General features: G+C 34.1%; 2 protein-coding genes across 6 annotated transcripts; one reads left to right on the top strand and one right to left on the bottom strand.

The window, feature by feature from the left end:
• Positions 1 to 3,605: 3,605 nt before the first annotated feature.
• Positions 3,606 to 4,999, top strand: LOC106331681 (dof zinc finger protein DOF5.3-like). Its single transcript, XM_013770081.1, has 2 exons — positions 3,606 to 3,865; positions 3,995 to 4,999. Exons 1-2 carry the CDS (start codon positions 3,674 to 3,676, stop codon positions 4,730 to 4,732), a joined length of 930 nt encoding a protein of 309 aa, XP_013625535.1. The 5' UTR covers positions 3,606 to 3,673; the 3' UTR covers positions 4,733 to 4,999.
• A 1,477-nt stretch (positions 5,000 to 6,476) lies between these two features.
• LOC106328102 (interactor of constitutive active ROPs 3-like) lies at positions 6,477 to 10,614 on the bottom strand. Of its 5 annotated transcripts, none has more exons than XM_013766467.1 (5): positions 10,339 to 10,614; positions 8,940 to 9,043; positions 8,443 to 8,617; positions 6,812 to 8,144; positions 6,477 to 6,702 (listed from the first exon to the last, which is right to left on the bottom strand). In XM_013766467.1, exons 2-4 carry the CDS (start codon positions 8,957 to 8,959, stop codon positions 6,825 to 6,827), a joined length of 1,515 nt encoding a protein of 504 aa, XP_013621921.1. In that variant the 5' UTR covers positions 8,960 to 9,043; positions 10,339 to 10,614; the 3' UTR covers positions 6,477 to 6,702; positions 6,812 to 6,824. The 5 variants fall into 5 exon arrangements, with proteins under 5 accessions (XP_013621921.1, XP_013621922.1, XP_013621923.1 ...); XM_013766468.1 differs by having other exon boundaries at positions 10,344 to 10,614; XM_013766469.1 differs by having other exon boundaries at positions 10,448 to 10,614.
• Between the last annotated feature and the right edge of the window lie 848 nt (positions 10,615 to 11,462).

Here is an 11,462-nt window from a genome sequence, read left to right as displayed (position 1 = left end):
CCCCCCCAAAAAAAAAAAAAAACTCAATTGCTAATTACCATTCACTTTCGATAAATCAAATCAAAGTTGATAAGATCAAACATCCAAATTAGTATTCATATATTTAAAACTTATTTCAAGTATCGAGCCATAAAGTAGAATATCAATATAAAAGAAAGTACTCATATATCTATATAGGAGTATGATAAATAGAAATTAAGATAGCGGATCACTCTATAAGAACATGCGCAAAAGTGAGACTCATTGGAGTCTTTAGCGACAAGGATATTTCGGATTAATCCTGAATATTTTAGATTTAAAAAAAAAAAAAAGATGATCATTCACGGGCCGCCGCGTAGTCGTGGGGACCCGCAAATAGTACAAAGATTCACTAAGAAAGAGTCTTTATTTAGGAATTTTAAGGATTGAATCCTTAACTTTTGGTGGGATCTACTGATTATTTAATTATTTTTTTTCTTAAGTACTTCGCTTAAGGATTTTTATTAAGGATGCCCTAAACTATAATAAATGAGAAGTACTATCACGTCGAGATAGATTGCAATATGATTCATATATTTGAGAGCTCTCTTATCAATACGATCTGCTTTTACTTCTTTTTGTTTCCCAAGACATTCCAGTTTTGTCACTTTGTCTAAAGCAACTGAAAATATAACAACATTGACTGGTCAACCACAAAACTCTATGTCTATTTTCCCGTGGTCCTACCATTCCGATTTAATGTCTAGACTCAGATTATAGTGTTCGATTCCTGATTGCTGATTTTGAATGGAAGATTCATGTTATGTGTATGTCACTCCCATCCATGTTTCTTGACCTCCACATGTTTTGATTTATGTTAAGTTTATGGAGTATTAGTTTGATGAACCAATAAAACATCATCTTTATCTTCTGATCCTCTTTCGTTATTTCATTTTCTTACACCTAAACCTGTATAGTTCTTGTGAGTTGCTACTTTCTTATACATCCCTTATTTAAGAGTTAGTACTGATCAAATTTGTGTGTTTTTCAAACATGTAAATACAAAATCAATTAATTAGATATTATCTTTTCATCATCAAGTACTAACCGCTATTTTTTTATCTCTAAATTTAAGAAAGAAAAGCGGATTCATGATGAATTTAAGAGAATTGTAACTAAACTTTATACCTGGTATAATAGACGACATTTTAAATCGATAGATTGGCAGTACAAATTAGAATAATTTTTATATTCTAAAATGAGTTGACACTGATATATAACATGTTAGAAGAAAAAATGTGAAACTATGTCCTATCTGTTTTTTTTTTCTGAACACCAAGAGGAACTACAGTTCAAAAAAAAAAACACCAAGAGGAACTATTTACTATCTGTTATCATATGCCAAATAGGAAAAAGAGATTGGGAAATCGATATATGATCGAAAGATGTCTGAACTGTTAGTGCAATAACTTTATTATATAAAAAGTTATTAAATTTAAATTATCGTCATGATTACTTTGACGAAACCTGGGAGCCACAAGTAGGTAGGGTCTAAAGGGAAACATAATGATCATCAGTTATATTTGGAGACCAATGATTGTTTGAAATGAATCACCATTTTTCCTGGACGAAAACTACAGGCGTAACAAACTGATTTTTTTCCCATCATATAATTTTATCGAATATAAGTTTGGAAATATTTTCTTTTCAAAAAAAAAGTTTGGAATTATTTTAAATCTATATACAGGAAAGATATATTCGTAATCAAAATCAGAATATGTTTAATGTGATAAAAATAACTTTTTCTAAAGGAAAAATGAATATCAGATTTTGATGCTTGCTAGCATACATACGGATTTAAAGAATTGTAATCTTTTCATATATATAATCAATATACAAATGTTAAATGAGTATTTGTTTCAATAGTGTTTGCTTTTTTAAGTTTCTTTGCTTAAGGTTAATTTGTATTTTTTGTTTATTTATAACAAAACGAAAGAAAAGTATGCTAAGTGGGCTTGATAACGGATTTTTTTTTTAAGTTATATAATATTTTTGAGAATCGTATGCCATACAATTTCATTAAAAAACTAATAGTTTTTGTTTTTGTAATAAATAACATGTTTGTAGTAGACCAACCCAAACAAATCACAAGAAATCAACCATTTTTAATAATGGTACGAGTTAGTCATTCCCTATACGAACTACACAACGTTTAAAAGTCGTATATACTATCTACAATTATGTATAACTCAATATAATAACATGGTGGATATGCGTGGATGTTGATATAGTCCTTAGACCAAATCTCGGTCTTCATAGAAGTCTCTTTTCCCGAAAACCGATGTGTTATTGTGATTCGTGTCTCTATGATTTTTAAATTCCCATGGGATGATGCAGCCACATCATGAGAGCTACACATTCTCCGGCCAATTCTCTGCTTTTACTCAAATATCATGTGTTCTATTTACATTAGATTTCGAATATAAAAGATATGCAACTAACAAAAGGTATCTTATTCACATTTTTACATTAGATTTCTATTATATATTATAGGTAATGCCAAATTTCTATTATCGTTAGTAACCTTTCTATATACATAATAAAGTTTAATAAATCCTACCAAAAAAAAAGGTTTAATAAATAACTTTTTGTTCAAACAATAAATCATTTATCTTAACGTCAATGCGTTTCCAACGTTCTGTCTAATTTTATATTAACATGTGTCAAACAAAATTATTCAGTTATAGATGATTTTTGGTCTTCAAGCAAATATATAATGGATCACAATTCACAACGGAAACTAGAGATGTTTGGCCACTCCTCTAGTAGTACACAAAGGTGCTCACATCGGTCCCATAATGAAGAAACGAGACATCGCGATGAGTATGGGGTCCAACGAGGTGACAACTCAGCGGACCATTGGGACATAAAACATAAATTACAGTACGAATTAAGAACATGAGACTGTGTGGGATTGGGAACCAGACGTAGAACGCCATCTTTCATCCATCATCGTACGGTCACTTTCCATCTCGAATCAAATAGATGGAATTCATATTGTTGATAACGATTGAAACTCATCATCATATTGACCAATCCCTTATTGTGGAGTAACTTAACGACAACTTAACACATTATTATAGTTAAAAACCGATAAATAAATTTTTATTTTCACAAGTCTTAATATATATATATATATTGTATGTACACAAAATAAATAAAAATTACCAGGAGAAAATCAATAACTGAATAAGAGTTAATTATATTATAACATGTAGTTCAATAACTTTTTGTGTTGTGTACAATCGACAAGCTAATCAAAACAGGATTATGTCTGTTAAGACTCAAGACAAGAGACTGGAGAGATCTTTTCAAATCTGGATTGCATATGTGAGAACATAGGCCGATTATTTTTCCTCCGTTTTGAAAAAGTAAAAAACAAAATAGTACTTGCTGTAACAATGTGTATCTTTTTTTGAATCAAATTTTAACATTTTATTTTAAAAAAACTGTGTACAGAAAATAATTTCAGTGAGGTCCAAAACACTTCAATTGACAGTAAGATACAATTTATGTACATTAGTAATTTAATCAGAAACGGCGGCTTTGTGGTCTCCAAGCCACCTTCCGAAGTTTGCTCACATCATTCTTCTTCATACTATTGTTTAACAATATAAAATTATACAAATAGTTTTGGATCGAGGCCACGACAATTATGTGCCTCTCTCCTCCCACATTCCCATCTATATATACATATGCTTGGCTTTTCCGTTTGTTCCACTTTTATACTCATATCCATCTCTCTAATCTCAATAAACAGTCTCCATCTCTCCTACACATAAACAACTCACACTCATCTAATAATCTTCCAGGAGCTTCTCTTATGGATCATTTGCTACAGCAACAGGTAAAGCTCCAGCAAAGATCCACAACTTTTAACATCTTGATTGGTTTTGTTTATTTGAACTAAAACCTTGACGGGTTTTGTCTATTTAAATTAAAATCTTGATGTGTTTTCTTTTTTCTTTTATTAAAGGATGTTTTTGGGAATTATAACAAAGCAAGAGAAGCCATGGGAGTAACCTGTTTGTCAAACCCAACACAATTAGACCAAAATGAGAAAAAACCTTCTCCGGCAACTGGGGCGGCGAGGCCACAGCCACCGGAGCTAGCCGTGAGATGTCCACGTTGCGACTCAACGAACACAAAGTTTTGCTACTACAACAACTACAGCCTCTCTCAGCCTCGCTACTTCTGCAAATCATGTAGGAGATACTGGACCAAAGGCGGAACCCTAAGGAACATTCCCGTCGGAGGCGGCTGCCGGAAGAACAAACGGTCGGCGACAAGAAGCCTTAGAACCACCCCGGAACCAGCGTCCCTCGACGGCAAAGCGTTCTCGGCCGCGAGTTTCGGTGGGTACAGTAACAATGACCACATTGATCTCAGCTTAGCCTTTGCATTGCTGAACAAGCAACCTCCGGGGAGTTCTTCGCAGCTAGGGTTCGGTAGCTCTCATCAGTCTGACACGGAGAGTGTGTTTGGAACAGGCCAGCAAAAGGGGAACGCTGGTTATGCGTTTGGAAACGGGAGCAGCGGTTTGGATATGGCCATGAGTGATCCAAACAAAGTCTTATGGGGATTTCCTTGGCAGGTGAATGGAGAGAGCTTTGGGATGATGAACATGGGAGGAGGAGGTCATGTAGATCAGCTTGATTCAGGGAGAGAAATTTGGACCAATATGAACTATATTAATTCTGGTGCTTTGATGTAGTTCAACTTAAAACTCCAATTTTATTTGGGGTTTAATTTAGGGTTTGAGTTCCTTATAGTTATTGGGAGAAAATATGGGGGATATCATTATATGGTTATGGAAATATAGATATATTAGGGCTCTTTCAAAGAGTTTGAAACTTGCAATATGGGGGTGGGGAGGTTGGGGTGGTTTTATTTCTGTTTCTCATATAAATTGTTGCGTTTCTTTCTTTTGTATGTTCAGTATTTCACTCCTATGTTTTAAATGAAGACAGTTCCTTTGTTTCTTAAGTTTTTAAAAAGATTTTATTTGCAAAGTTCATATAGTTTCTGGAATAAAGAACTCAAGATATGTATTAATTTACCAATGAATGAATTTTGTTTTTAACCCTAAACTGTATTTCTCTCACTGAATCCTAATAGTTATATCTCTCTACAGGCTTATTAATGGTGCGTTCAATGACGTTGATGTTTCCACTTAATTAGTCTTCTTCTTTTTTTCCTTTTTGTGATTTGTTTTTTGAAACACAACTTACGTTCATTAACACAACTTATTTCCCTCTAACCGTTTTGTGAATCTACTTAATTGCTTTAGTGACATAAATAATCAATTTTTGTAATGTTGTTGTATGATTTTATATAAACACATTTTGTATAATGTGGACTGATTGATAATTTAATACTGCGACATATTAGTGCTCTATCTAGCTGATGATTTTAGACGAGAAATTTTTAAGAGGCAATTGAAAGTCAATTAAGTACCAGATGAAATCACGAGTTAAATAGTTTATATTTGATTATTTGGAGGTGGGAATGCTAGACCTGAAGTAATGATGATTGATGAGTGATGACTAGAAAAGATCTCACCTAACCTAATCTGCTTACATATGCTAATATACACTTAAGAGTCAAGAGAATGTTTTGAATATCTTTGTTGGTTTGTAGTTGGCTAGTTGCTCTACACACAGAAACACGTGTTTATGTATACATACAGAAACACGCATACATATATTATACTGTATATATACTAATTGATCATATAAAAGGCAATTACAATACTACATTGTAGTATATTACCTATCGGTGTAGTATACTACAATACTACATATCAGTATACTACAATACTACATATCAGTATATTACAATACTACATTGTAGTATATTTACCTATCGGAGTTTAGTGATCGAACAAGTGAAAAAGAATATGTAGGTGTTGAAGTTGAAGTTGATTTTGTCGGGTATCAGAGAAGATCCAATTACATGGTGACATATTTTAGATGTCGGGTTAGTGATCGAACCTAACTTCTTTTGTCGGGTACATCTTTCTTTAGGCCCAAACAATAGAATAAATCATGTATCACCTTTCGATTTTTTTTTATAAAGAGCACCTTTTATGTGTAACCAGTTAACCACTCGTTCTTTGGTTCGTCAATGCTTAACTATCTCTTAGAATTGTGGAATTAGCATTAGTGCTTTTTATTTCATTTCATTTTATTGTATACTTTAGAGACCATGATCTCCTAGGCTTGGGCTTATCGAACCCAATATCAATAATTGTTGTGACGTTCTTTTCTTCTGTTTTTATTTTCTTGTATAAACATAGAAACTAGAAAGATCAGACATTTACTAACCAAGAAGAAGAAACATCTCATCTTGTAGGAAAAAAAAAGACAGAGCCTAATATGAACTTAATATCAATTACACAGAGGCCGATACTCTCAATAGGGCTTGTTGGGCCTTACTGTTGGCTAAGTAACCTTAAGTGAGTCGGAGGCTTTGTTGCCTTTGATATCAACAGTCAACAACTAGTTCCACAATAACAGAATTAACAGTTCCCCCTCCTGAATACTTAAACATAAAATTACCATTGCTCAAATATTTCCAAACATGTGTTTTTTTTCCAGAACATAGTCCTCAAATTACTAAATTCACATCAATACCAGACTCATAGTAGTTGCTATTTATAATCCAACTCCAAATCACCAGTACCTGACAAGCAAAACCCACAAGATGGGCAAAGAGAAAGTCATTTCCTCTAGAGAATGAAAAGAGACCATTAATCTAAAAAAAATATATGAACTTCAGAATCAGATTTTACCTAATTATTATATCTATTTCTGAGGCTTCTTCCACAAAACACCAATCTTCTTGAGCACATTCACATTCTTCTTCTTTGTCACTTCATCATCAACATCCTCAGAGTAAGGAGAGTTCGTTTTATCACACTTCCCGTTGTTTTCAGCAGAGAGCATAGCCGTAGCTGCTTCAGCAGCTTTCCTCCACTGGTTAGACTGAACTTTGAGCTTCCTGAGCTCTACCTCCATCTCCGAGTTCGACGCTTGAGTTGCATCCAGCTGCTCTGCCACTCTCACCGCCCTCTTGCTACTCTTGTCAGCTTCTTCCATCGCAATCCCTAGCTTCACCAGCACGTCTTGCACATCCCTCTCCCTCTTGTTGATATCTGACTTCAACGTCTCGCTCTCGTCTGAAACTATCTGGAGTTCTGTCTCTTTATCCATCAGATCCGCCTTAAAAGTCTCCATCTCCTCCTTAAGTTGCTTCAGCTCGGTTTCAACATCTGTCTCCTTCAGGTATAAGTTATCTTTCTCCTCTGAGACAAACTCTAACTCTGCTTCCTTCTCCACCAACCTCCCCTTAAGCTCATCTATCTCGGATCTAGCAATCTTTAACTCAGACTGGAGTTCAGCTTGTATCCTTAACCGAGAAGAAGCCTCCACACTCCCCTCTTGGCCCTTTCTATCAGAAGCTTCTAAAGCCTCTCTCAGACGCTCTACCTCACATCTTAAGGAAGATACTTCTTCATAGTCTTTATCTTTAGTCACAAGAGCTTCAAGCAGTACCATTCTTGATTTTGACTGTTCAAGCTCTCCAGCCATCTTCTTATAACTCTCAACAGCCTTTGCGCCATCTGACTTCAGCTCTTCCACTGCCTTTTTAGCGTTCTCCAGTTGCCTAAGAGTCTCGGTGGCTAAAGCCTCAGTTTCAGCTTCTGACACCTCGCAGTCCCTAACCTGGTTCCTAAAATTCTCAACGAGGAAAAGTGTCTCCATCAAGTTCCCTCTCAAAAGGTGAATCTCCGAGTTACGCAGCTCAGCTTGCTTCATGTGATTAGCTTCAGAAGAAGCCACATTCTCGATCTGATGCTTGAGTTGTCTGATCTCCTCAACAACAAAAGCCAATCCTGCAATTTCATCACCACTAGCAACAGACTTGAAATCACATTCCTGATTATGTTTCTCCTGAAGCTTAGAGGAAAGTTCTTCTAGCTGTTTCCTGGACTCTTCTGCTTCTAGCTCTGCTTGCTTCTTTGATGTCTCGGACTCAATGACTTGATCTTTGGCTTTCTTCAGCTCTTCATGAAGCTGTGAGACTAGTGACTCGAGCTCAGTTATTCTGCTTGGCCTCTTCTTCTGTTAGCAAAACAAACATGGCAATCTCAAGAAGACAAAAAGAAACATACAATTGAATGAACACAACTACTCCAAATTAAATGTTTCTACCTAATTTTATATCCCAAAATTAAATGTATGCTAACTTTTTTCCTCATCTAAGTCAATACAGAAACATGTTATGATGGAACGGCTTATAGCTTGGATCATGCATATAAAAGAGATTTTTAGGAAAATCTTAGATGCGCCACCAAGAAGCTTATATTCAAGACCCTTAGATTGAGTCTGAAAACAAGGTTAGTACAAGAGGATCTCATACCTCGGAGACAGGACTTCGTGGAGACCTACGGTCCAGAACTTTTGGACTTTTGTTCTTTGGTGTTCTGTTGTTAGCTGAGATGGGAGATGAAGAAGAGTCAGGCTCTAGCGCTGTAATTTTCAGTGGCCGAGCAGCTCGAGGAGATGCTTTCTTAGGAACATCTGGAGATCCATTACTGCCCCCAAAACACACAAAAAAATTAAAAACAAAAAAAGATGACAAACTGGAATTAACACTCCAGAGCTGCAAGAAACTGTGCTAGCGAATGAAAAAAAAAAATCTTGCTAATAGATAAGCTAACTAAGGGTCATAACTTGTTGTCTTATAGAAGTATTGTGATCTGATTTGATTAAACAGAAGCAATAAGTATTGAGGACCACAAGAATGAAACCTTTAAGACCCAGTGTTGCAAAACAACTCCCACAAGAAAACTCCACAAGGGGAGAAGAATCAACCATAAATGCAAAGAAACTATAGAAAGATAAACCAAGATTTACCTAGCCTTTTGGGTCTGCATACTGTAATATTATCCCTCCAACGCACAAGATGAATATCTTTTTAGTTTAGCAAAAAGATATTTCCAGCTTCTTCCATGTAGAGCCTGTCCCACCAAAAATTGTAGAGCGAGCTCATAAATATCTCATGCAGAAAGATGGAGACATATGTTTAACAATCCACCGGCAGATAGAACATGATACGAGTTATTACAAAGAAAGAATAAGCTTAAGAAAAAATATTTCGTTTACTAATATCTTATGTTGGCATAGAGATTCGTTTGATTGTGTCCTCATCAACCATTTGATTTTTATAACAAGTGCATGGCTTCTTTCTTGCTTAAGACTACTCTACACAACCGAATCTACTCACTCATAGCTCTAGAATACCACAAAAAAAATTTTGGTCTTTAATATTTCACTCAAAAGGAGAATACTACAGTTGAGTCAATATATTAAAGCGAGTTATGATACAAGCAGAGTCACAATCTCAGGTGAACAAAAAGCATAATACCAAAAGATGATTTCAAAGACTTGCATAACTGAGCTTTCATTCTGGAGTTTTACCCAAATAAAACCAAACAAAATAAAGAAAGACTTAACTCATATCTTGACATTGAAACCATTGATGTTAACTACACAAGTTGTTTGACTATAATAAAGTCATAAAAAAAGGGAACTCCTCTTGACTATGTAATGTTCACAACCTATCACCATGAAGGTTGGTAACCAAGGGTCCTACACAAACTACACAAGCAGCACACAATATGGTAGATTTACGTTTTATGTCCATACCAGATTCTTAATCCTAAATGGAACACAAGAGGGTTACACTGTAATTTTGTATGTTAAATTTCATCATCTCCTCCATTATTGGCGTGAAAGGAGGGGACCTAGTAGACGTTGAAGAACTACTATCATGAATCACATAATTGAGTTTAAATATCCTTTTACGTAAAAAAAAAATTTAATATAAAGTAAATAAATTTAATACTCCACTCAAAGACAAGACAAGCAAAAAAATAAAATCTATTTGGATTCCTGGATGAATTTTTTTCCATGAAAAAGGAGAATCTAATTTATAAAAACCACTTGAGTGAAGCAAACAATCATCAGGTTGATTAAAGTAAAGCATTAGCAAACAATCACAGTGCATCACAGAAATAGCTTTAAACATTAAACCTTAAAACTTACAAAAACAAAGAAAAAGAGAGTTTGACCACCAGGTATGAAGAACTGTAAACATAACATTTAATCTATCACAAGATCCCAAGATAATGAAAAGAAACTACATTTTCCAGGAAAGCTACATCATTTTTTTTCAAAAAGCAAGTGTAATGAAAGAGTTTCATGAAAACTTCATATCAAAACCAAAGTCAGAGGAACAAAAAGGAGTGAGCACCTTACGCTGCTTGAAGTAAAGATTCAGTTTTGGTCAAAGGAAAATGTGAGAGAGCAAATGGGTAGAGAGAGATTTGAGAAGCAGAGTTTGCTTTTTTTTTTTTACTTACTTTGCGGAATCCAAGAGTAAATAGTAGAGATGTGAGAGAGATAATAATGTGTGTAGTAGTAGTGGCTTCGGGCAGTGAGTAGTCTGAGAAAAAGAAAGAGGAGAGAAGAGAACAAAAAGGTTATTCCAAAACGCAGCAAGACAAAGCGTACTCCTTTGTCGTTTTGATAGGTTTTGAGTTTTTGAATTTTAATTTCCGGTTTGTACAAACATTTTCCAGGTCCAGCCAGACCCTGGAATCTTTTATATATGCAATAATTATTATTATATAGTTTTGTTCCTTAATCACTCGTATTTATCAACAAATGATTACTGACTATTTAAGTTTTGCCTCTCCTTATACTGTATGACTCGTAAGAAAATCAAAACTTAGAATAACTCAAGTTCTGAGCCAATTATCAGAAACCAAGTATTTTCATATTTGACGGAAACCGTAAAATCTACTTGCTTAAATGGGCCATAAGTTAACTCATTTATATTTTCGGCAAGCCCACTCACTTACCAATAAAAATATGCAATAATAATTTATTAAAAATTTACATATAATATCCCCTATATATTAATTGAGAAGCATTTGAAAAATTAGAACCTTAATTTTGTATTAATTAAAAAAAAAATCTCAAATCCTAGGTGACACTCTAAATGACTTCTAAATTCCATTTCAAAGAATTCTATAGCATCTAATATAAAGTATAGTTTAATCTAATGGTGTCACATTATTCCATAATTATATAACACTAAAGAACATTATATTAACCTAAAATATAGGAAGTGTGTATTCTTTCCTTAAATAAAAGCTACGGAATTACCTAATATGATTTACATATATATAGCAATTAATGATTATAAATAATAAAGATTTGATAACAATTTTTGCATCCTTCTTCATTTTTGTTTAAATTTATATTATTAAAAAAAATTAAACAATCACATTAGCCATATAATAAAAAAATTAGATTTTTTCTTATACGTTATATTTTGAATTTTTTAAAATGACTTTAAATTACAAAAATGAG

The sequence above is a fragment of the Brassica oleracea genome, chromosome C3, assembly GCF_000695525.1.
Source record: "Brassica oleracea var. oleracea cultivar TO1000 chromosome C3, BOL, whole genome shotgun sequence".
Lineage (NCBI taxonomy): Eukaryota > Viridiplantae > Streptophyta > Magnoliopsida > Brassicales > Brassicaceae > Brassica > Brassica oleracea.
Note: the sequence above shows the minus strand (reverse complement) of the source record. Positions and strands in the feature narration are given on the sequence as shown.

Excerpts from the sequence above, each read along its gene's own strand:
- LOC106331681 (XM_013770081.1), top strand. The coding sequence starts at position 3,674 with ATGTGCCTCTCTCCTCCCACATTCCCATCTATATATACATATGCTTGG. Across the intron at positions 3,866-3,994 it reads ATCATTTGCTACAGCAACAG|GATGTTTTTGGGAATTATAA; the intron begins GTAAAGCTCCAG and ends CTTTTATTAAAG.
- LOC106328102 (XM_013766467.1), bottom strand. The coding sequence starts at position 8,959 with ATGCAGACCCAAAAGGCTAG. Across the intron at positions 8,618-8,939 it reads ATGCAGACCCAAAAGGCTAG|TAATGGATCTCCAGATGTTC; the intron begins GTAAATCTTGGT and ends TTTTGGGGGCAG. Across the intron at positions 8,145-8,442 it reads CACGAAGTCCTGTCTCCGAG|AAGAAGAGGCCAAGCAGAAT; the intron begins GTATGAGATCCT and ends TTTTGCTAACAG.